The sequence below is a fragment of the Rattus norvegicus genome, chromosome 17, assembly GCF_036323735.1.
Source record: "Rattus norvegicus strain BN/NHsdMcwi chromosome 17, GRCr8, whole genome shotgun sequence".
Classification (NCBI taxonomy): domain Eukaryota; kingdom Metazoa; phylum Chordata; class Mammalia; order Rodentia; family Muridae; genus Rattus; species Rattus norvegicus.
The window spans coordinates 82,278,322-82,305,630 of record NC_086035.1 but is presented as its reverse complement, the minus strand read 5'-3'; the positions used below and the strand labels follow the sequence as shown (position 1 = coordinate 82,305,630).

General features: G+C 39.3%; 1 protein-coding gene across 7 annotated transcripts in view; it reads right to left on the bottom strand.

Moving 5' to 3' along the window:
• Slc39a12 (solute carrier family 39 member 12) overlaps positions 1-27,309 on the bottom strand; it is an 86,672-nt gene that overhangs the window by 43,344 nt on the left and 16,019 nt on the right. For 6 of the 7 annotated variants that reach the window (XR_005495258.1, XR_005495259.1, XM_039095560.2 and 3 more), the window contains 3 exon segments: positions 23,697-23,866; positions 21,145-21,319; positions 15,369-15,541 (listed from right to left, as the gene is read on the bottom strand). Coding sequence is in view for 5 of the 7 variants with exons in the window: in XM_039095560.2 (XP_038951488.2) it covers positions 15,369-15,541; positions 21,145-21,319; positions 23,697-23,866 (518 nt within the window). In the remaining 2 variants the exon portion in view is untranslated. 7 annotated transcript variants of the gene reach the window in all.

The window sequence follows — 27,309 nt, the reverse complement described above, 5'->3', positions numbered from 1 at the left end:
AACAACAGAAGCAACAGAAAGCTTGCAAACTTATGGAAATGAAATAACTCTTTACTGAATGAAAAACCGGCCAACGTGAAAATTAGGAAAAAGTTAAAGACTTTCCAGAAATAAATACACCACATTCCCAATGAAGGTGGTTCCAAGAGGCAAGTTCATAGCACTAAGTGTTTACATAAGAAAATTAGAGAGGAGAGATGGCTCAGAGATTAAGAACACTGACTGCTCTTCCAGAGGTCCTGAGTTCAATTCCCAGCAACCACATGGTGGCTCACAACCATCTGTAATGGGATCTGATGCCCTCTCCTGGTGTGTCTGACAAGAGCAGCAGTGTACTCACATACATGAAAGAAAATTAGAGAAATCTCATACTAGTAACTGAACAGCACACCAGAAAGCACTAGAACACAAAGAAATCACACCCAAAGAGGTGCAGAGGGCAAGAAATAATCAAACCGAGGGCTGAAAGAAACAATGAGAACCATCCAAACAATTAATAAAACAATTGGTTCTCCCGGCCCGCAGCAGCTCTCTGCTCCCAGACCCCGTGAGAGAGAGACCCAACCGCCTGGTCAGGTGGGCACTCCTGAGGCTGCAGAGCGGAAGAGACCACCAACACTGCTCACCCCTGCCCACATCCCTGGCCCAAGAGGAAACTGTATAAGGCCTCTGGGCTCCCGTGGGGGAGGGACCAGGAGCGGCAGGACCCCTGCCTGAGACACCGCCGGAACCTGAAGGAAACAGACCAGATAAACAGTTCTCTGCACCCAAATCCCGTGGGAGGGAGAGCTAAACCTTCAGAGAGGCAGACAAGCCTGGGAAACCAGAAGAGACTGCTCTCTGCACACACATCTCGGACACCAGAGGAAAAAGCCAAAGACCATCTGGAACCCTGGTGCACTGAAGCTCCCGGAAGGGGTGGCACAGGTCTTCCTGGTTGCTGCCGCTGCAGAGAGCCCGTGGGCAGCACCCCACGAGCGAACTTGAGCCTCGGGACCACAGGTAAGACCAACTTTTCTGCTGCAAGAAAGCTGCCTGGTGAACTCAAGACACAGGCCCACAGGAACAGCTGAAGACCTGTAGAGAGGAAAAACTACACGCCCGAAAGCAGAACACTCTGTCCCCATAACTGACTGAAAGAGAGGAAAACAGGTCTACAGCACTCCTGACACACAGGCTTATAGGACAGTCTAGCCACTGTCAGAAATAGCAGAACAAAGTAACACTAGAGATAATCTGATGGCGAGAGGCAAGCGCAGGAACCCAAGCATCAGAAACCAAGACTACATGGCATCATCGGAGCCCAATTCTCCCATCAAAACAAACATGGAATATCCAAACACACCAGAAAAGCAAGATCTAGTTTCAAAATCATTTTTGATCATGATGCTGGAGGACTTCAAGAAAGACGTGAAGAACTCCCTTAGAGAACAAGTAGAAGCCTACAGAGAGGAATCGCAAAAATGCCTGAAAGAATTCCAGGAAAACATAAATAAACAAGTAGAAGCCCATAGAGAGGAGACACAAAAATCCATGAAAGAATTCCAGGAAAACATAAATAAACAAGTAGAAGCCCATAGAGAGGAGACACAAAAATCCCTGAAAGAATTCCAGGAAAACACAATCAAACAGTTGAAGGAATTAAAAATGGAAATAGAAGCAATCAAGAAAGAACACATGGAAACAACCCTGGATATAGAAAACCAAAACAAGAGACAAGGAGCTGTAGATACAAGCTTCACCAACAGAATACAAGAGATGGAAGAGAGAATCTCAGGAGCAGAAGATTCCATAGAAATCATTGACTCAACTGTCAAAGATAATGTAAGCAGAAAAAGCTACTGGTCCAAAACATACAGGAAATCAGGACTCAATGAGAAGATCAAACCTAAGGATAATAGGTATAGAAGAGAGTGAAGACTCCCAGCTCAAAGGACCAGTAAATATCTTCAACAAAATCATAGAAGAAAACTTCCCTAACCTAAAAAAAAGAGATACCCATAGACATACAAGAAGCCTACAGAACTCCAAATAGATTGGACCAGAAAAGAAACACCTCCCGTCACATAATAGTCAAAACACCAAACGCACAAAATAAAGAAAGAATATTAAAAGCAGTAAGGGAAAAAGGTCAAGTAACATATAAAGGCAGACCTATCAGAATCACACCAGACTTCTCGCCAGAAACTATGAAGGCCAGAAGATCCTGGACTGATGTCATACAGACCCTAAGAGAACACAAATGCCAGCCCAGGTTACTGTATCCAGCAAAACTCTCAATTAACATTGATGGAGAAACCAAGATATTCCATGACAAAACCAAATTTACACAATATCTTTCTACAAATCCAGCACTACAAAGGATAATAAATGGTAAAGCCCAACATAAGGAGGCAAGCTATACCCTAGAAGAAGCAAGAAACTAATCGTCTTGGCAACAAAACAAAGAGAATGAAAGCACACAAACATAACCTCACATCCAAATATGAATATAACAGGAAGCAATAATCACTATTCCTTAATATCTCTCAATATCAATGGCCTCAACTCCCCAATAAAAAGACATAGATTAACAAACTGGATACGCAACGAGGACCCTGCATTCTGCTGCCTACAGGAAACACACCTCAGAGACAAAGACAGACACTACCTCAGAGTGAAAGGCTGGAAAACAACTTTCCAAGCAAATGGTCAGAAGAAGCAAGCTGGAGTAGCCATTCTAATATCAAATAAAATCAATTTCCAACTAAAAGTCATCAAAAAAGATAAGGAAGGACACTTCATATTCATCAAAGGAAAAATCCACCAAGATGAACTCTCAATCCTAAATATCTATGCCCCAAATACAAGGGCACCTACATACGTAAAAGAAACCTTACTAAAGCTCAAAACACACATTGCACCTCACACAATAATAGTGGGAGATTTCAACACCCCACTCTCATCAATGGACAGATCATGGAAACAGAAATTAAACAGTGATGTCGACAGACTAAGAGAAGTCATGAGCCAAATGGACTTAACGGATATTTATAGAACATTCTATCCTAAAGCAAAAGGATATACCTTCTTCTCAGCTCCTCATGGTACTTTCTCCAAAATTGACCATATAATTGGTCAAAAAACGGGCCTCAACAGGTACAGAAAGATAGAAATAATCCCATGCGTGCTATCGGACCACCACGGCCTAAAACTGGTCTTCAATAACAATAAGGGAAGAATGCCCACATATACGTGGAAATTGAACAATGCTCTACTCAATGATAACCTGGTCAAGGAAGAAATAAAGAAAGAAATTAAAAACTTTTTAGAATTTAATGAAAATGAAGATACAACATACCCAAACTTATGGGACACAATGAAAGCTGTGCTAAGAGGAAAACTCATAGCGCTGAGTGCCTACAGAAAGAAACAGGAAAGAGCATATGTCAGCAGCTTGACAGCACACCTAAAAGCTCAAGAACAAAAAGAAGCAAATACACCCAGGAGGAGTAGAAGGCAGGAAATAATCAAACTCAGAGCTGAAATCAACCAAGTAGAAACAAAAAGGACCATAGAAAGAATCAACAGAACCAAAAGTTGGTTCTTTGAGAAAATCAACAAGATAGATAAACCCTTAGCCAGACTAACGAGAGGACACAGAGAGTGCGTCCAAATTAACAAAATCAGAAATGAAAAGGGAGACATAACTACAGATTCAGAGGAAATTCAAAAAATCATCAGATCTTACTATAAAAACCTATATTCAACAAAACTTGAAAATCTTCAGGAAATGGACAATTTCCTAGACAGATACCAGGTATCGAAGTTAAATCAGGAACAGATAAACCAGTTAAACAACCCCATAACTCCTAAGGAAATAGAAGCAGTCATTAAAGGTCTCCCAACCAAAAAGAGCCCAGGTCCAGACGGGTTTAGTGCAGAATTCTATCAAACCTTCATAGAAGACCTCATACCAATATTATCCAAACTATTCCACAAAATTGAAACAGATGGAGCACTACCGAATTCCTTCTACGAAGCCACAATTACTCTTATACCCAAACCACACAAAGACACAACAAAGAAAGAGAACTTCAGACCAATTTCCCTTATGAATATCGACGCAAAAATACTCAATAAAATTCTGGCAAACCGAATTCAAGAGCACATCAAAACAATCATCCACCATGATCAAGTAGGCTTCATCCCAGGCATGCAGGGATGGTTTAATATACGGAAAACCATCAACGTGATCCATCATATAAACAAACTGAAAGAACAGAACCACATGATCATTTCATTAGATGCTGAGAAAGCATTTGACAAAATTCAACACCCCTTCATGATAAAAGTCCTGGAAAGAATAGGAATTCAAGGCCCATACCTAAACATAGTAAAAGCCATATACAGCAAACCAGTTGCTAACATTAAACTAAATGGAGAGAAACTTGAAGCAATCCCACTAAAATCAGGGACTAGACAAGGCTGCCCACTCTCTCCCTACTTATTCAATATAGTTCTTGAAGTTCTAGCCAGAGCAATCAGACAACAAAAGGAGATCAAGCAGATACAGATCGGAAAAGAAGAAGTCAAAATATCACTATTTGCAGATGACATGATAGTATATTTAAGTGATCCCAAAAGTTCCACCAGAGAACTACTAAAGCTGATAAACAACTTCAGCAAAGTGGCTGGGTATAAAATTAACTCAAATAAATCAGTTGCCTTCCTCTATACAAAAGAGAAACAAGCCGAGAAAGAAATTAGGGAAACGACACCCTTCATAATAGACCCAAATAATATAAAGTACCTCGGTGTGACTTTAACCAAGCAATTAAAAGATCTGTACAATAAGAACTTCAAGACACTGAGGAAAGAAATTGAAGAAGACCTCAGAAGATGGAAAGATCTCCCATGCTCATGGATTGGCAGGATTAATATAGTAAAAATGGCCATTTTACCAAAAGCAATCTACAGATTCAATGCAATCCCCATCAAAATACCAATCCAATTCTTCAAAGAGTTAGACAGAACAATTTGCAAATTCATCTGGAATAACAAAAAACCCAGGATAGCTAAAGCTATCCTCAACAATAAAAGGACTTCAGGGGGAATCACTATCCCTGAACTCAAGCAGTATTACAGAGCAATAGTGATAAAAACTGCATGGTATTGGTACAGAGACAGACAGATAGACCAATGGAATAGAATTGAAGACCCAGAAATGAACCCACACACCTATGGTCACTTGATTTTTGACAAAGGAGCCAAGACCATCCAATGGAAAAAAGATAGCATTTTCAGCAAATGGTGCTGGTTCAACTGGAGGGCAACATGTAGAAGAATGCAGATCGATCCATCCTTATCACCCTGTACAAAGCTTAAGTCAAAGTGGATCAAAGACCTCCACATCAAACCAGACACACTCAAACTAATAGAAGAAAAACTAGGGAAGCATCTGGAACACATGGGCACTGGAAAAAATTTCCTGAACAAAACACCAATGGCTTACGCTCTAAGATCAAGAATCGACAAATGGGATCTCATAAAACTGCAAAGCTTCTGTAAGGCAAAGGACACTATGGTTAGGACAAAACGGCAACCAACAGATTGGGAAAAGATCTTTACCAATCCTACAACAGATAGAGGCCTTATATCCAAAATATACAAAGAACTCAAGAAGTTAGACCGCAGGGAAACAAATAACCCTATTAAAAAATGGGGTTCAGAGCTAAACAAAGAATTCACAGCTGAGGAATGCCGAATGGCTGAGAAACACCTAAAGAAATGTTCAACATCTTTAGTCATAAGGGAAATGCAAATCAAAACAACCCTGAGATTTCACCTCACACCAGTGAGAATGGCTAAGATCAAAGACTCAGGTGACAGCAGATGCTGGCGAGGATGTGGAGAAAGAGGAACACTCCTCCATTGTTGGTGGGATTGCAGACTGGTAAAACCATTCTGGAAATCAGTCTGGAGGTTCCTCAGAAAATTGGACATTGAACTGCCTGAGGATCCAGCTATACCTCTCTTGGGCATATACCCAAAAGATGCCTCAACATATAAAAGAGACACGTGCTCCACTATGTTCATCGCAGCCATATTTATAATAGCCAGAAAATGGAAAGAACCCAGATGCCCTTCAACAGAGGAATGGATACAGAAAATGTGGTACATCTACACAATGGAATATTACTCAGCTATCAAAAACAACGGCTTTATGAAATTCGTAGGCAAATGGTTGGAACTGGAAAATATCATCCTGAGTGAGCTAACCCAATCACAGAAAGACATACATGGTATGCACTCATTGATAAGTGGCTTTTAGCCCAAATGCTTGAATTACCCTAGATCCCTAGAACAAACGAAACTCAAGACGGATGATCAAAATGTGAATGCTTCACTCCTTCTTTAAATGAGGAAAAAGAATACCCTTGGCAGGGAAGGGAGAGGCAAAGATTAAAACAAAGACTGAAGGAACACCCATTCAGAGCCTGCCCCACATGTGGCCCATACATATACAGCCACCCAATTAGACAAGATGGATGAAGCAAAGAAGTGCAGACCGACAGGAGCCGGATGTAGATCGCTCCTGAGAGACACAGCCAGAATACAGCAAATACAGAGGCGAATGCCAGCAGCAAACCACTGAACTGAGAATAGGTCCCCCGTTGAAGGAATCAGAGAAAGAACTGGAAGAGCTTGAAGGGGCTCGAGACCCCAAAAGTACAACAATGTCAAGCAACCAGAGCTTCCAGGGACTAAGCCACTACCTAAAGACTATACATGGACTGACCCTGGACTCTGACCTCATAGGTAGCAATGAATATCCTAGTAAGAGCAGCAGTGGAAGGGGAAGCCCTGGGTCCTGCTAAGTCTGAACCCCCAGTGAACTAGACTATGGGGGGAGGGCGGCAATGGGGGGAGGGTTGGGAGGGGAACACCCATAGGGAAGGGGAGGGGGGAGGGGGATGTTTGCCCGGAAACCAGGAAAGGGAATAACACTTGAAATGTATATAAGAAATACTCAAGTTAATAAAAAAAAAAAACTTAAAACAATTGGTTCTTTGAGGAAACCATTATGATTGACAAAGTCATATCCAAAAGGAGGAGGAAGAATACACTAATTGACAAGATTAGAATGAAAATGGAGACATAACAACATACACCAGAGAAATCCAGATAATCATAAGGACATACTATAAAAACCTGTATCCCAACAAATTGGAAAATCGAAAGAAGTGGATAATTTTCTTAATACTTATCACTTGCCAAAGTTAAATGAAGATTATATAAGCAATCATATAAACATACCTATACAAGTCGTAGTGAAATAGAAGCAGTAATTAAAGGTGAACCAACGACAAAGCCTGAAGCCAGATATTTTTAGTACAGAATTTTACCAGACTTTCAAAGAAGTGTTATACCAATACTCTTCAAATTATTCCACAAAACAGAAACAGAAAAAATGCTAATTAATATTATGAGTCCACAGTTACCTCTAAAAAGAAACCACTTAAATCAGTGATTCTCAATCTATAGGTTGTAAATCCTTTGAGTGGAATACATCAGATACCCTGTATATGACATATAGTTACTTTATAATTCATAACAGTAATAAAATTACAATTATGAAGCAGCAATGAAATAATTTTATGGTTGAGGGTCACCACAACATGAAGAACTGTTTTAAAATTGACCCAGCATTAGGAAGATTGAAAAACACTGACTTAAAGATCCAACATAGAAAGAGAATTGCAGAAAAATTTTCCCTATGACGATAAATGTAAATATTCTCAATAAAATACTTTCAAAGTAAACTGAAGAACACATAAAGATGATCATCCGCCATGATCGAGTTTCATCCCAGTGAGGTACACATGGCTTAACATCTGTAAATGAGTAAATGAAATCTACCACATAAACAAACTGAAAGAAAGAATCACATGACCATCTCATTAGATACAGAGAAGGCATTTGACAAAATTCAACACCACTTCATGATAAAAGTCCTGGGATGACTAGGAGTACAAGGGACATAACTAAACATAATAAAGGTAGTTTGCAGCAAGCCACAGACAAGATCACCTTGAATGGAGAGACACTGAAAGCAATTCCACTAAAATCAGAAACAAGACAAGGCTGTCTATACTCCATATATAGTCAATATAGCCCCTGAAGTCTCGGCTACAGCAATACAGTGACGGAAGGAGATCTAGGGGATATAAGTTGGAAAGGAAGAAGTCAAAGTGTCTTTATTTGCTGATAATATGATAATTTCCCCTGGAAAACTTCTACATTTGATAAATACTTTCAGCCAAGTAGCTGAATAAAAAAAATTAACTCACAAAAATGAGTAGCCCTCCTATATACACATGACAGATGGGCTAAAAAGAAATCAGGGAAACAACACAACAGCCTCAAATTTTATAGAATATCTTAGGGTGATTCTAATCAGGCAAGTGAAAGACTTGTATGATAAAACTTGAAGAAATTGAAAAGAATATCAGAAGATGGAAAGATTTCCCATGCTCACCGATTGGTAGAATTAAGAGTAAAAATGCCATCTTACCAAAAGCAATCTACAGATTCAATGTGATCCCCATCCAGATCCCAACACAATTCTTGAAAGGACAATTTTCAGCTTCATGGTAACAAACAAACAAAACCAAATAACCAAAAACCAGGATAGATAAAACAAACCTGAATAATAAAAGAACTGTGGAAGGTATCACATCACAGATTTCCAGTAGTACTACAGAGCTATACTAATGAAAACACACAAAACAGAAATGTAGATCTGAAATTGAAGATTCAGACATAAAGTCATATACACATGGACACCTGATTTGTGATAAAGAAGCCATAAATGCATCTTAAACAAATGATGCTGGTCAAACCGTAAGACAGCATGTTGAAGAATCCGAATAGATTCATACTTACGACATTGAACAAAATTCTACTCCAAATGTGTTAAAGATCTTAACATGAAACTAGATATATTGAATCAGATAGAAAAGAAAGTGAGGAATAACTTACACTTGTTACATAGGAAAAGACTTTCTAAACGGAACACTGTTAATTCAGACATTGAATTCATAAATAGAACCTCATGAAAATGAAAAGCTGTCCATGGGAAAAGATAGCATCATTTAACAAAGTGTTAGCCTATAGAATGGGTAATTTTTTTTTACCAACTACACATCTGATAGAGGACTAATATCAAAACTATATAAAGAACCCAAAAAATTAGCTATCAAAAAGTGACCCAATTAAAAATGGAGTATTATTGGAGATTAAAATTAAAATGGAAATCTAAATAGAGAATTCTCAATAGAGAAAGCTGAAATATCTGAGAAACACTTAAAGAAATGTTCAACATCCTTAGACATCATGAAAATGCAAATTAAACAACTTTGAGATTGTATCTTACAACTACCAGAATGGCTAAGGTTAATAAAACCAATGACAACTCATGTTGGCAAGGTTGTGGTGTGAAGAGAATATTCATCTATTGCTGGTGGGATAGCAAACTTGTATAGTCACTATAGAAATCAGTGTTGGTACCTCAGGAAGATGGGAACTGATCTACCTCAATCTAGCTTTGGGATTTTTGGAACAAGGCTCTACCATCTCTGACACTTCGAGTTTCTAATGCCCTTAAACCAACATGATAAGAAGAGAATAACGGTGGCAGAAGGGGTGATTGATCCAAATTACCATGGAGAAATAAGGTTCCTCTCCACAATGGAGGTAAGAAAGATTATATGTAGAATAAAGGAGATCCCTTAGGGCATCTCTTTGCACTACCATGTCCTGTGATTAAAGTCAGTGGGAAATTACAGCAGTATAATCCAGGCAGAAAGACAAAGAACACAGACTTGTCAGGAATGAAGATATGGGTCATTCTTCCAGGAAAAGAGCTAAGATCTGCTGAGGTGCTTGTCAAGGGTGAAGGAAATACAGAACTAGTACCAGAGGAAGGTAGTTGTAATTAGTAGCTAAGGCCTTGTAACCAGTTACAGAAATGAGAATTATAATTGACATGAATGTTTCTGGAATATTTTAAGAATGTGTTTGTACAGATGTTTGCATGTTTTCTTCAATTTCTTTATTGTGTTATGTAACATCGATTAAGAGAATATTAATGGTTATCATATTTGACACGATAAAAGGATGTCTTTCAATGGACATTGCCATCTACATTTGCAGTTGTACTAGGGATAATTATAACATGTTGGATGTAATTATAATCTGGTTAAATATGTAATGTGCTTTTAATTGTATATGGAATGGTTATATCATGCTTAGGCATTATTATGACCAGGTTATTGCTTTCATTTAGAAATTAATCACAACATAAGAAGATATGATTGCATATCATATTGACAAGGAATGGACTTGTGACAGCTACTCTTGGTTACAAACTTGACTACATCTGGAACTAAAACCCAAATGGAAGGCATGCTGCTAAGAGAACTTAGTTTAATTTGAAGTAGGATGATCTACTTCTAATCTGGATCTTTGAAGCAGGAAGACACATCTTTTTCTGGATCTTGAGGAGGGAAGATCCACCTTTAATCTGGACCATGTCTTCCACTGAAAAGCCTATATAAGGACATGGAAGAAGGGTGTTTTGCTTTTTGCCTGACTGCCTTTGCCTGGCTAGCAAGTCCTTTCCTTCACAGGCATTAGGTTGCAGCGCTAACTGAGACACCCATCCTTGTGAGCTGAGCACCCACTGGATTTTTGGACTTTCTAATTCCAGTGGATAAGCCATTGTTGGATTATCTGAACTGCAGTCTGTAAGTCATTCTAATAAATCCCCTTTCCATATATATTGTATAGATAGCTGATAGATAAATAGACAGATTAGATAGATGGTAGAATAGATAGATAGATAGATAGATAGATAGATAGATAGATAGATAGATAGATAGATAGATAGATAGATAGGGTGATAGATTAGATAGATAGATAGATAGATAGATAGATAGATAGATAGATAGATAGATAGATAGATAGATAGATAGATAGATAGATAGGGTGATAGATTAGATAGATAGATAGATAGATAGATAGATAGATAGATAGATAGATAGATAGATAGATAGATAGATAGATAGATAGATAGATAGATAGATAGATAGATAGGGTGATAGATTAGATAGATAGATAGATAGATAGATAGATAGATAGATAGATAGATAGATGACAGATAGATAGATAGATAGATAGATAGATAGATAGATAGATAGATAGATAGATGAATGATAGATAATTCATTCTATAAATTCTGTCACTCTAGAACAGTGTTTCTCATCCTTCCTAATGCTGAGAACTCTTTAATACAGTTTTTCATGTTATGGTGACCCCCACCCATAAAATTATTTTCATTGGTACTTTATAGTTGTAATTTTGCTACTCTTAGGAATCATAATGTAAATATTTAGGGGAGATAGAGGCTTGTCAAAGGGATGGCCACTGGCAGGTTGAAAACTGCTGTTTTAGAGAAGCCTGACTTAAAACAACCACTCTTGAACATATATTCAAAGGATGCTTCATCCTACCACAGAGACACTTGCTCAACCATGTGCGTTGTTGCTCTCTTCATAATCACTAGAAATTGAAAACAACATAGAGGTCCCATACCTGAAAACTGGATAAAAGCAAATACTACTATTCTAAAAAAGAAAAAAAAGTAGCAAGACCCTACAGCCAGACATTGTGCAGAGTGAGAGACCTCAGAATACTCAACCCCAAATGAGATGTCTCCATCATAGCCCTCCCCTCAAGCTTCAGGAAACCCTGTGGAAGATAAGGCAGAAAGAATGTAAGAGACAGAAGTTACAGAGAACACCCAGGAAACAAATCTCTCTAAAACAGCATGACTGTGTATGTATGAACTCACAGAGACTGTGCAACCTGCAGAGGGCCTGTACAGGTCTGGGTCTCACTGGGGAAACTAACGAGGGTGGGCTACATGCTCAGATGGCCAACTGAAAATTAACTCAATGACATCTTTCTAGGTTCCTTGTCTTATAATGTTATGTCTTAAATAATTTATCTTATAATTTTTATTTTATTTTTCTTTCCATTTACCCTGTAGTACTTTGCATCTATATTAGGGCTTCTAGTTTGTGTTTTTGTGAGATTCCTCAGTATGTGAATGAGTGGAAGTCTCAGTTTCTTGTGCCTTCTCTTGTTGGATTTTTTTTCCCCTTCTGTTTTGTCCAAAGACAGTGTGTCGATTTTTGTTTATCTAATCTTTTATCTTATTTTATTAGTATCCCATAGTGGCCTGTTTGTTTTCTAATGAGAAACAGAAGTGGAGGTGGGGGTGCAGAGCTGGATGGGAAGGGATGTGGGGAGATCTGGGAAAACTACAGGGAAACCATAATCACGATAAATAACATGAGGAAAAAATATTTTCAATGAAGAAAAAAATGAAAGAAGGGTGTAACTTCCAGTGACTTAAATATTAAAGAGTAAACCTAGAAGCTGAATGAATTCAACTTTCAGCCTGTGGACTGTCATGGCAATGAAATCATCCAAATTTCAGTAGGGCACGTGAAGGCCTCCACGACATAGTATGTGATCGGCATCAAATAAAACGTCAACAGACAACAAAGGCAGACTGAGTAGCTTCTGCTAAGGACTAGATGGGTGCCAGTGCTCTGTTCTAGCACCTGGCCTTGTTTCTTACATTCTGCAGGTCTCTCTGTGTAGTAATGCTGCAGAGCATGCCGGTATACTGTACACATGCAAGGGTCATTGTGTCCTCCTAAGCCTCTGCAATTAAACTTTTAATTCAGTTCTGCCATAATAGAGAGACCTACCTGGAAGTCAACATAATGTATGCTGTTTTGTGACCAGGAGTGTTATCAGTTTTCTGAAGGCTGTTGTCAACTTCCTTCCAGTTAACTCAAGCTTCACATTCATCACCTGAATGACTTTATGATTGCTTGTAAGTAATCATCACCTGGCATATCCCTTTTCCAAAAGAAAGCAATTTGTGAAATAGCTCACTGGTTTGTAGAGGTAGGATGATTTTGAGTTCCAAATAAAGAAAATGGAAACTATATAAGCATGTATATCATATATTTGATATACTCTTGGGATATACATCCACCAAATAAAGAATAAAAGTACTCAGAAAAAATAACTGCATTTCTACTTCTGCCTTTCTTGTTATTATTCTCTGAATAATATGGTGCTGCATTTTATTTATTTATTCATCACATACTGTGAGTGATCTAAATATCATTTAAAATAACAAGCTATTACATACATATATATGCATTTCATACATGGGATTATGAAAGTACTATATAATTTTTCACAAAGGGACTTGAGCATGTGTGAACTTTCACATCCTCAGAGTCCTACAAACAATCCTCTGTGGATACCATGTGTACACATGTAAGCACACATATGCACTTAAAACTAAAAAACAGACTCCAGTGGTCTACTAGTTCCAACTTGTTTGGTAGTAACACTAGTGTATATCCATCTCATACTTATAATGATCAATTATTTCATAAAGTTTGGAGCATTATAATATCATCCAATTAAATAAAAGGACAACTCCCAATCTTGGGTCAAGACATAGATCTTTAAGTTGAATGCATGTAACAGTTATAAAACCAATCAAGCAGTGGTATTCTCTTCCTTCTGCACAGATCTCTGAAAATGCAGATAACCTCTGAGGTCCACTGATTTCTCTAGTTCTCCATTCCACTTTACACAAGATCTTTCGTCCTCATTCCCATAACTGCTGTCCTCATCTCTTTTCTCAAGCCAAAACCCTGCCTTCTAAATACCACAGACCTATGGCAACGTTTTCACTCAAATCTGCAGCTTGCTCCCCAGCTGTGCACTACCCCTTGGAGGAAAATCCGGGCGGCCTCCTGCTGTTTCCCATGATCCCAGGTGACAGACAACTCAGTATCTGCTGCAGTGACCTAGAAAATGGCTGTGGTCATTGCCTGGGGCCGATACACGAAGTCTTGAAATATTTCCGGAAAATTGGATTACGAGGGAACTTAAAACCAAGAGTGGCCTTTTAAATTTCACCAAGGCTCACTTTGCAAATTTTCAAATATCAAGAAACTATTGAGCCTCGAGCCAACAACAGTGACCCCAAGGAAGTTGCTGGAAGCTTGTAGAAATGTCATACTTCACAGGAAGCATGATCCTTACTCTGCTGTCACCATTCCTATTAAGAGCAAATAGACAACGTCCTCTGCAGTACCTTCCGCCTCACCTCTGCCACCATCTCCAGTTTAGTCCTTTTACTTCTGATAAACAGAAAAGCTTCAGAACACTGGAACGGATGGCCACTTTCCTGGTGCTTCAAAATCCAGGGAATGTTAGTAAGGTACTCGCCTCACCAAAACAGGGATCTACTTCAGATTCCTTGCACTCATTATGAAAAGCTGGATGTCTTAGCATGTATCTGTAATCCCAAGACTCAGGGGCTGAGTGAGAAGGGCAGATCCCTGGAACTCAGTAGCTACCAGTTTAACCAATCTGATGAGCTCCAGGTTTGGTGAGAGACCCTGCCTCAAACAATGAGGGGTGACTGATGAAGACGCTGGTGTTGATACAGAGGGTCCACATTCATGCCTAAACTCACATGTGTATGTGCACACACACACACACACACACACACACACATACACAGAAGCATCCAAGATCTTATTTCCACCTTAGCTCTGAAGGAACAAAGGTAAGAAATGACATTGCTGAAACTTTGAGAGAGGTGATATTAAGCACGGAAATATATATATATATATATATATATATATATATATATATATATATATATATTATATACATATATATACATACACACACACACACACACACACACACACACACATATATATATAACATGACAGTTGTCAGCTGCTTTTGGAGCAGGTACCAGAGCCACAGTCTAAAGTGAAATGAAAGATGAAAGAAAAACAACCATCCCTCTTCCTTCTGCCCTGAACTTTCCCTGCTGCTTCCCATTGGCAGAAACTAAGCAAAAATTCAATTGGCAAAAATCCAGAGAATAAACAAACTTGGGCACACAACACAAGGACAGAGAGAAATGGATCTGATGCATGAGAGTGGAGGGAAGACGCTGAGAGACGTATGATTCCTAGGACATTTGCCTTCTGATAATGAGGACAGACTCAATGTCTGCTTATCTCTCTCTTCTCTTCCACAGGTACAGAGATGTTCAGAGCAAATGGTCTATTTTCCAAGGAAAACACTAGCCACTGCCTTTGTTTACCGAAGTCCACACCAGAAATGTTGCATAAGCATCTCAAGTTTTTGAATGGAAAATGAAAACAGACACAGCCCATCGGGAATGGATAAAACAAGATTACCTGAGGAATGAGATGGAGCAGGGCATCCCCGGAGAGTGTCCCCACGGCCAAGCCCACGAATAACTGTAAAATCAGACTGTAATTCTCCTCGCAGCTGTGGAAAAGGACCAGCGCGGTCCCAAGCATGGAGCCCAAGGTTAGTAGTGTCACTGCCACCGTGCTATAACCATATTCTAGTCAAAAGAGAGGACAAAGTCTGTCAGTGTGCACTGCTCTCCACTGGTGCCTCAGCTAGCAGAAATTCCAAATCCAATTCTTGGGGACACACATGGTTTTTTAAGTGTTGTATGGGATAAAATTACTTTTATTTTTAAAGCAAAGAGTGAACTGCTGTGTTCTTCTATGACTTAGAGTGTTCTAAATGTTTATTACCTCTCTGCCCCAGCCCCCAAGGTGAAAGTCCTTCAGGAGGTCATTATGTAATGAGGGCTCTGTTCCAGTGACTGAGGTAGGTGCTTATAAGGAACCTCCAGCAGGGGGAGACAGCTAGCTTGTACCATTCTATGAACCAGAGAGTAGACCCCATCACCAGCACTATTAAACATACAGAGATGACTCAGCAGTTAAGAGTACGACTGCTCCTCCAGGGATCCTGAGTTCAATTCCCAGCAACCATATGATGGCTCACAACCATCTGTAATGGGATCCAATGTCTTCTTCTGATGAGTCTGAAAACAGCTACAGTGTACTTTCATAAATATAATAATAAATAACTCTTTAAGAAATATACAATCTACCAGTATGTTGACCTTGAGCTTCTTGGCTTCCAGAACTATGGGAGACAAATTTCTGTTCTTTATAAGTCACCCAGATTATTTTATTACAACAAAGATTGAGAGAAGGGGTTTTTGTTTGTGTCACTCTGCCCCTACCCCAGCTTTGAGGCTATCCTCAGTTTTATTTAAAATCACTGAAAAAAGTACATTCCCAGTCTACCTACCACCCACAGAAAAAGGTAACTCCCAGACTGGTTAATGAAACACCCACACCGAGAGACACTAGTATGATGCCATCCAATGACACTTAAGTACTTCCAAGGCGATGAAGTTGTGCTAAGGAAGTGTGGGATATGGCTCTGCTCTAGACCAGGACTCATACACAAACTGAACATACACTTCAGAATAACCTCCTTCTAAAAACATTCAAAACTGTTTGATATATAGAAATTAGTGACATTCTCAATAACAAAACAGGGGGTCTTATAGGTGAAAAAAACTGGTAATGTAAATGCTCACAGCTGTATTTTAGAGTCTTACAAGAATTCTTATAACCCCCAATAATGTATTCCATGCATCTAGGCCTCCAGATATCGGTTTTATATTCAGTAAAGTAAATTTGGTGCTTTGGATTGATTATCACCTTGCAGAATCTTGAATCCCCTAGAAAACAAATCTTAATGGTTTTCCAGCATAGGTTAATGCCGATATCAATTTCACCTTCAGAGTAGACAGCACCATCCTACAAACTGACTAAAATGCAGAGGGAGAACTGAGCTCCCTGCTTCTGGATTGCTATGAAATGCAATCAGACACCTCAGGCTCCACCACGGTGGGCTGTGCTCTGGAACTGTGAATCAGAGCACATGCTTACCCTTCCTTCTTCAAGCTGTTTCTCTCACAGCAACTACGAAAGCAGTCAATTCTATGAGAGTTTAAGATTGGGTTTATTAAGTGGCATATGTGTATGGAAAAAATAAGTGGGAAATGGAACCCTTCAGCTATCATGGTTAAATCCAATTGTAATTTTATAGATTTTATTTTTATGATTTTTAATTATTCATATGATATATATGCAGATGTATGTACCCACAGCTTAGAATAAGCATGGGAAGAATGACGATCGCCAATCACACAGGAATACTTCCTTCGACATGTGAATGATGCCTGGTCACCTGGACTGTCAGAGTGAAAAGAGGCCGATCAGCCTGGTATTCTTTGCTTGTATATTAGGAGCCAGCCTCTACGGGAATCCCCCAACATCCTGAACATCGTCAGGTCCTACTCCTCCAGTGACTAGAACTCATCCTTGAGAAAGTGGCCCCATGTACCTTGCATCCTCCATCAACAGAGTCTACTCTTAAATTCATCAAATAGCTTTCATCTAGGTCTTCCCCATGAGCTCTGTTTATCAACCAATAGGATTCATTCTTACTGTAAAGGTCACAGGTTACAAATCCTACTGTATTTAAATGTATAAGAAAAATTAGCCATGAGGTCAGTCTCTGGAGGTCTTGACCCAGTGCCTACAAAAATAGTAGTGTCCTGAGTTTCATTCCACTTCTCATGGATTGTCTCACTTGTATGAGTGGAGGCGGGGTTAGGGGGTGATTGAAGAACCAGCCTGCTCCCAAATTAGACCTAGAAGTCATCTAGTTTGGACAAACTAAGTACATTACTATTTGTGAGGAAACGTGTTTCTCAATGACTGGGCTATGTCTCCCCTGTAACCTTAACTACAAATGGACCTGTACTTCCTGTTCCGAAAATGACAATCATGTCTTGGTTTCAAAAGTTAATAACCATCTTACAACCCTACCTTTGTGTCAAAAGGGCAGTTATGGTACCTTGTTATGGTTCCTGTTGTTATAACCGTCTTGCAAATCATGTCTTTGTTTCAGGAGGCCATTGTGACTAATTTGTTATACTTATTTTCTGCCCTGTAACCCTGCCTATTTTGCCCACCAAATTGTCCACTTAGAAATTCCCTATGGCCCTCCTCTAATCCAATGCTGACCTATCCAACCCCCATCTTAGGGAGAGGCAGCCCATGTATATGCTTTTTATTAAAAGCATTGCTTGCTTTAATTAATTTGGCCATGATGATTTGGGTCAGTCGTCTTTCTCCTCCCATCTTTGGGATTAACATTGTCTGACATATATGAGTGTCTATGTTTATGTGGAGCCTGTGTAGGCAGCTGTAAGGCATTTGACATGGATTCTCAGAAGCAAACCCGCGTCCTTGAGAGCTGTCCACACTCTTACCTGCCAAGCTGTCTCTAGCCCCTGTTGTAGCCTCAGAGGAAATACCCTCTTACGGTGTGTTGTGATAGAAGAATGTTAGGGGAGGGGAGCATGAAGCCCCGAACCCAGCTCAGGAGTTGATTGGTACTACTGTTGGTAGTCAGTGACTGCTGGGAGTGATTTCTCTACAGGGGTGTGGCCATTGGTGTGTTTCCCAAGTTTAGAGGCATGGCTCCACACTCATTAGCATGCAGGCACACTAATTGGATTCCCTGGGTTTCGTTTGTTTTGTTTTGTTTTTAAAGAAGAGAGCAAGAAAGTTGGGATAGGTATTAGTGGGCTGGGGGTAGTGGGAAAGGAGACCTAAAGATAACTATGATCAAGATACACTGCGTCCATGGATGAAATTGCCAGAGAACGAATTGTAAGCGTTGTTTTTAAGTAAGTAACGCTCTTTCCCTACCATAGTTACATTTTTCTAGAAGGTCGGCCCTTCACATGAGACCCATGTTGATGATGTAAGGAAGCACACAGCAAGAAGCTAGAGATTTTAAGAGTTGCTTTGTTGGCTCCCAGTTCTCACCTCACTGGGATAAAGGGAGTCGGCAGTGCCCCAAAGAAAAGGCAGGAAATTGCCAGTCGTCCGGTCTTCTCACCTCCTCTGGCAACCCTTCACTGTGGAGTCTCTCTACAGTGCTCTAGGGGACAATGAAGAGCCGGCCTTGGCAGTTTGGAAATCTGAAAAGTTAGCTGTTTCATAGCTACGTGAATACATGGAGCTCTGCTGAACTGTATGAACAAAAATAATTAAGGAGTTGGAAGTCCAGGCCTGTGGTACAGCATGTGCTTAGAATTCACAGGGTTCTGGCTCCCTTCCCCTGATCTAAAGAAAAAAGTGAAGGTAAATTTTATGATGTGCATATTTTACAATAGTTTTAACAACTTTAAGGATGGCTGGGATGTTCATAACCTACACAGTTGTCATATTTCATTCTAATTTATTAATAACACAAGGACTCCCCTGCTATTAAAACATCTTTGAAGATTTTCATAATCCATCCATTCCCAGCTGGACTTTATTCATGGATGGCATCGTTTTCACCTAAATGCATAAAGTTATTAGAATTTCAACATGGGCAGCTAGAGGTTTTTGGCAGTATTTGCAAGAGACCGTAACATGTCAAAAACTCTTAAAACAAGCAAGCGTCTGAAGTGTCTCAAATCCTAACTTCCCTTTGTTCTGTGAGCAGCTACAAAGTGATACTGAAGGGAAATGGATGTTTCATGATTGCTTCTAAAAACTCTTTATGTCCTCTGTGAATTAGATTTTGCCTTCTTTCTTGTGGGTGGAAATCATAAAACCTCTGATGTGCTGTGAAGAACTCTGCAGATTTGCCATCAATCCCAGGCCAAGCATCATGGTATCTTGACCTGTGTCTGGTGACTTAGCAACAGCTTCTGTCTCAATCTTTCCCATCATGACAGAACTTGCTAAAATTTGATACGAACATGGTCATATGCCCCCTTCCTGGAAATGAGGTTGAAAGCGGTGTTTGTTATATGTTATTAATAGGATATTTTAAAAAAAATATCAAAGGTTTACAAAAAAAAGAGGACAACCCATTTTTCCCACCATAAATCTTGAATTCAATTAGCTTTTCTATAAGGGGCTTGTACCACCGCACCAGGTGGAGGGAGTTTGGACATGCCTGTGGATGCTCCGAGGTACCATCCCGTCATCAACATTGTGGGCATCACTGACTACACACATTGACATTCTGAACACTTCACTTTAATAGAGTCCTTCTTTCCTCCCAATAGCTATGGAGTTGTAAGTATTTAGTCATAACATGCTTCCATTCACATCAAACCTTCAGATGAGCTACTCACTGCTCAAGGATCCATTGTAACTTAGAGGTGAGGAGCTGGATAATTCACCTTTTAAATGGTAGTCATTACAGTCTGCCACAGAGACCAAGTATACAGCTCTAAGTATGTATATTCCTATACATTCACAGATATATCACGTACATGGTTACCAGTTCAATGGAAATGCTTTAAGGCTGTATATTTCCACTACGTCATGACTAGTTTAAGGAGACAGGGGCCATAGCATATAGTGGGTCAGTGGGCTGGGCACATTTTGCCATCTTTTTCCAGTCTGCAACCTATGGGTTCCCTATAAAGTCAAGGAGAAAGCTTTTCTGCTGCAGTGACTCGGTGGGCTCCAGGAGGGTAATGATTGACCCCCTCACACTCAGGAACCAGCAGCCATTCCCGGAAGTCTGTCATCGCCCGGGCCTGGGCACTGCCAACACAAACCAGCCATGTACCTTCACCTTCCCCAATACGTCCTCACGGGTCACATGATCTGGGATATGTGGATTACTGAAAACACTGTACAGTTTCAACCACTTCACAGTGAACTGAAAAGAGCCAGGCCCCAAAACTGGAAAAACAAATTGCTCAGAATCACAGAGCGCCTGAGACTGAGGAATATGTTTCAGGTAAACAGTTTCAACTCCAATACCAATGTTTCCTTTTTTACATGCCACTTCTCCCCTTGGGGGGCTTGAGTTCCAATGCTATCGAGTTAACAGGTACGTGATCTTTAGCCCATGGCTTAACATATTCATGCCTGTGTTTCTTCATCTCTAACTTGGGAAGGACACCAATCATCTTTCCTCTCTACATGGATGAGTTAATAAGTTGGTAAATGTATAATTTTTAGGATAGCTCCTGCTACAGAGTGGGTATGTGGCATTTCCCATTATTATTACACGCATTGTGCACATGGGTGAGGAGCCCAGACTTACTCTCCAGAGTGGTGGGTGGGGGCTTTGCTTTCTGGTCCCTGGGCACCTGACAAGAGCAGCTGAGGAGTTGCTGGATGATCCCTGGACTTAGCTGCTTAAAGTCCTCCTTCGAAATGGACAGACTGCTGTGGTTCTGAAGAAATATCTCCACCAGCTGCTGAGCAGAGAAGCAAGCCTGTATGGAGAGAACACAGAGTTACAAACCTCAGCCTTCAATCAGCTACAAGAGCCACTCAAGGAGGCAGAGCTTCGCAGGACTCAGGAAGCAGGTGTGTGTCAAGATTATTGTGAGTATAATTGCTAGCTTTGCATCTTTAACCCTTTTGCTATCTACCTCCCAAGGTTTCTTTAAAAATATACAGTACTTCTTTTTTCTTCTGAGTGTAATTTCATATTCCTGGAATGTGTCTTTTCTTTCTGGCAAAGAAAGACTGATTTACAATGTGTTGCGTGGTGTCCTAACCAGTCACCCTCAGAAGTGTACATGGTTTTGCTTTCCCCCGTTTTTCAACTGGGGAAACATTGTATGTAGACACCAATTTTATATGCTAAAAAGGGACCATGTAGTAATGAAATTGGTGCCTTTGGTACCATCTCACTTAACAGGTTTGAGTCAGAAATGTGTTTTTCAAAAGAAATGAAAGGTTAAATTTAGAAGGGAATACTATGTCAGCTAGCCAGTATAAATATTAAATAATAAAGCATCTCTGTTAACATTTTATACAAAGAAAACCAGTGAAAATAATTGTTGTTTTTGACTGACTTTATCTAGTTCACCTACAGTTTTGTTCTTTCGTGTTATAGAGGCATACCTAGGCAAAACTCCTAAAATAAATACAACATGCCTTTAAAAGCAGCCTAAGGTTGTTTTTGCATTTTAAAAGTAGAAAGTAGGCTTGTATGCATCAAAAGTTGCAACTTAAAAAGTCTTGAGTAAAGGTTCGTGCCATGAGGGCTGAAGGTCTTAGTTCACTTGTGATAGAAGGCTGGAACTGAATCCTTCCTGTTGTCTTCTGGCGTCAAAGGTGTGTGTGTGTGTGTGTGTGTGTGTGTGTGTGTGTGTGTGTGTGTGTGTGTGTAATGTTCCACAACAGTGTTTCTTATTAAAATATATGTGTCTGTAATTAACTTACTTGAATAACATTTCCTAAACAATAATAGAATAAAGAACAAAGAATAAAGAATATGCTATTAACCAAGCTATACACATTCTGTGTCTGCAAACTTATGCAATTTCTACCTCCACGCCTTATCATTAGGATGCCATATTACAAAAGGTAGTCTTCTATAATGGGTTTCATATGAATGAGATAATATAACTCCATGCTGAATGCATAATCAATAGCCAATAAGTCTGAGCCATTACCATGGGACATTAACTTCTAAACATTTTAAATGAACTACACAGAAAAATATTCTACTATAGAAGTTTGAGCAATGCTTGGCGTCTTGAGGTTAAATTTTCTTTTTCTAATGGATTTCTCAAGACTCTCATGTGACACTGTGAAATATGTCTCAAGAGTGGATTTGCCTGTGAGCTGACAATACAAGGTCAGCACCAAGAGCAGCCAAACCTTTGACCCCAGCTGCTGGAGAGGCAGAGGCAGGAACCCTTCAAGTGCAGGGCATTTCTGGATAGATAAGAATTCAGAGCAGACTGGGGAAATGAGTGAGACTCTGTCTTAAGATAAAAATTGGGGGTTGGTGTGATAGCCCAGCATGTTAAGTAATTGCCATGTATGTGTGAGAGTCAGAGTTTGGACTCCCAGAACCCACACAAAATCTGGGCAGATCTGGCAACCCACCTCTATTCCTGGTACGGAGAAGGGATTGCCAGATCAATCTGGCTTGCTGTACTAGAAGAATTGGTGAGTTCTGAATTTGAGTCACCTCAATATATAAGGTGAAAATCAATCAGGAGGACTCTGCCACCCCCTCTGACCTCTACACATGGTACACATGCACATACACAAACATGCATGCCCATACATGTCAAGAAAAAATGAAAATTTTAAAAGAGGGAAGGATGTAGTTCAATGATAGTGTACATACATAAGCCTAGGTTTAATCCCCAGAACCATTTGAAAGAACAAATCTACTATACAAATATGCTCTGTTAGTCAACATACAAAGGCATGTCTTACTAATCTACATTAAATTTAAAGTGTCTGCTTATCGCTATTGTCACATATGCAATGATTAAATCCTTTACTGATTTGTACCATTCTTACAGCCGAGGCCTATCTTTGACTAATGTGGAATTCTTCATGTCAAGATAGTACTAACCCATATTAAATGTTTACTGTATCTTTTCTAAATTATTTATTCCTATATTTAGTATGGACCTAAGAGAAACCCCCAAATACTTTTGGCCTTTTTTTTCGTCTGTAGAAATCCATTTTCAGAAAAAGAAAACCATAAACACACCACAGAGACAGAATACTTTGAGAAACACGTTCATTATCTTTATAAGTTTTCTTTTTTTATTTCTGATAGAATTTCCTTCAGCAATAGGGAATGATAACATAAAAAAAGGAACAAAACAGAAATACCTGATCCCAGGAAACAGAATGATCACCAGACACTTTGTCCATTGCTGCAGCTGACTTGGGGTCTCTCAAACCATGTACTGCTGTGTTTTGTTTCCTTTGGTGTTCATGGAGGGTATTTATTTTGGTACAGGCCCTTCTGGTCGAGAGCATGTTCAGAAGTTCCTCTAGTTCTAGAAATTTCATATAAAATCTGGTGTCACATAAAATAAACAGGTCACATTTAGAGAAGTCACATCTTTCACAGCCACAGCATAAACTTTTTACAAGGTAAACGGGTTCTATTGAAAATGGTCGAGGTGGAACAGCAAAAAGATGTTTATACCTCCCATAGGAGCTAGTTCCCTCAACAGACCTTCGCCAAACTTGGGCGATAAGTCTTTCAAGAATAATCCTACATTTTTCCACCCGAGACATAATAAAAATGGGCAGCCAGAGGACATACATTTCGTTGATGGAAGGGGAAAAGAAATCACTCAAGTGTAAAGGCATTTGCTACCAGACTTTTTTGATTCAATTTGATTCCTAGGTTCCAAGAGGTGGAAGGAGAGAACCAACTGAACACACATTTCCTCTATCTTTACTTGTGAACTGTGGCACACTCATGTATACACACATGTACACATAAACATATCTGTGCATTGACAGATATAAAATAACTAAATTTGTAATTAATAACTAAATTTGTAATTAAAATGTGAAGTTAAAAACATGGCCTGATCTTCAGGAAATTTACTCCCTTAATGTGCCCACATTCTCAACAGATCTCATATATATACATATAAAGATATATATATGTGTGTGTGTGTGTGTGTACATATATATTTATATTATATATATGCTTTACTTTTAGATGTATATGCAAAAAAGGAAAGAAGTGAAAGCAAGCAGAGATTAGAGAGGTGCACTGTCTTATTTTTAATTCTCCTGTTGATGGTACACCTATATTGTAGTTCAGTACTCTTAATTTATCTCTTTGCTATTAAAAAACATTAATACAGAGAATACCTAAATAAAATAACCATTTTATATGGCATTACTTTTAAGTAAAATGTAAATTTCCTAAACAGTATAACCAGTATTATTAAAATTACCAAATAATATTATTGTAAATGACCAATTTTAACCAACAACAAAAATGTTAACAGCTTTCCAGATAATTTGGAAAATGTGAGCTGTGTTCAGGAAAAATAACAGTCAATGGGTACATCTCAGACTATTCTTAGATGTTCAAAGTCCCCATGTTTAAGGAACTAAGCAGAAGCCTATTTAAATAACTAAAGAGGAGCATGGTAATAAATTAGATAAAAGCAGTTTTCAATAAGAAGATAAACTATATCTTCTGTAGTGTTGAGAGAAAACTGAAAAATAATTACAGAAACCACTCAGTGATGTGAGACCACAGAAGGTAGAATTTACCATCATTTAGATTGGGTTACAGTAAGAATTTTTCCTGTAGAATGGGGGCAGAGGGACTTGTATAAATTTCAGAGACCTAGAAAGCAACAGTCATTATCAACAGCCGTGGATTGGCAGTCACAGACAGACAGGACCAAGGCTAATGAAAAAGAAACTGACAGGAGCAATGGTGAAGAGCTCCGGTGTGTTATAAAATTCATTAGATGCCCAGAAAGCTTATCAAGCACAAGGAGGTTAAATAAGGAAACATCCACGCCCACACACATTCTAGTCGAACTGCTTAAAGCAACAAGATAAAGTGATAAAGTGATAAAGTGATTCAGATATGTGAAACAGGCAATGGCTGATTCCCATTTGAACAACGAGGGCCAAAAATATAGCAGGATGATGTATTCGCAGAATGGAAAGAAACTGTTAATGGTTTTATATCCAGCAAAACAACCCCTCAAATAAATGGGAAAAAGAATAAAATCCAAGTAAATAAAAAAAAAACTCTTTAGTAGTGGATCTATAGTACAAGAAATAACAGAATTACATTTTTCTTTTATAAAAGATTCTTTTAGTTTTATTTTTTCCGTATTTTTATTGGTTATTTTATTTATTTACAATTCAAATGTTATCTCCTTCCCATTTTCCCCTCCACTAATCATGTATCCCCTCCCCCAACTCCTTGCCTTAATGAAGGTGCTCCCTACTCGCCCACCCACTGCTGCCTCAGTGCCCTAGCATTCCTCTGTGCTGGGTCATCAGGCCTACACAGGACCAAGAGTCTCCTCTCCCATTGATGTCAGGTAAAGCAATCCTTTGCTACATATCCAGCTGGAACCATGGGTTGTGCCCCCACCCCCAAGTGTACTCAGTGGTTGGTGGCTTAGTCCCTGGGGACTTTTGGAGGTCTGGTTGGTTGATATCATTGTTCTTCCTATGAGTTTGCAAACCCCTTCAGCTTCTTCGTCCTTGCCCTAACTCCTCCATTGGGGACCCCTTTCTCAGTTCAATGGTTGGCTGCAAACATCCACATCTGTATTGGTCAGGCTCTAGCAGAGCCTCTCAGGAGACAGCTATACCAGGTTCCTGTCAGCAAGCTCTTCTTGACATCAGCAATCGTGTCTGGGTTTGGTGTCTGCAGATGGGATGGATCCCTAGGTGGGGCAGTCTCTGGATGGCCTTTCCTTCAGACTTTGCTCCACTCTTTGTCCCTAAATTTCCTTTACAGGAGGAATTCTGGATTATTATGTTTGAGGTGTGTGGGTGGCCCCTTCCTCAACCAGGGGCTGTGCCTATCCACTGGATATGGTCTCTACAGGGTCTATCTCACCTTTGTTGGGTATTCGCCAATGTATGTATGTATGTATGTATGTATGTATGTATGTATGTATGTATGTATGTATATGTGTATGTGTATGTGTATGTGTATGTGTATGTGTATGTGTATGTCTATGTCTATGTCTATGTCTATGTCTATGTCTATGTCTATGTCTATGTCTATGTCTATGTCTATGTCTATGTCTATGTCTATGTCTATGTCTATGTCTATGTCTATGTCTATGTCTATGTCTATGTCTATGTGTATGCAGTTGCCTTTAGAGGCCAGAAGAGGGCAGTGAGTTCCCTGGAGCTGTAGTTTCAAGAAAGTTCCAAGTCTTCTGATGCTAAGGATAGAATTCCAGACTTCTGAAAGAGCAGCAAATCCTATTTACCACAGGGCACCTTGCCAGCCTTGGAATGAAATTCTTTAGGCTGAGAAGAAATGACCTGAACTTTCTTTTGGGTAAAATTTTCAGTTCAAGTTTATTATAGGAAATAAAGAGCTTTGGAAATTGTGGGTTAGTGTAAGAAACTCTATAAATATATTTATAAATATAAATAAATATTACAGCTTTTTTTCAAAATCAGAATGACAGGAACACAAGTCACCCACCGTATTCCTGAATATTGTTTTGAGATTATTAAACAAAGCAGGTAGATGAGAGGGCAAAGAAAATTGGGGAAATTGAAAGGACACAATGCTGTTTGGCTATGATACAAAAATATATATGTATAGGAAACTCTTCAGGAAACCAATGCAAAAGCAACAATCTTCACGAAGCAGATTATAAACTTATCTATAAGAGTCAGTGGCTCCTACATATACAAACATTAAAAAACACATGAAAGAAATCCTCACTTAAGAAGACCAGGAATAAAGAGAGATGCC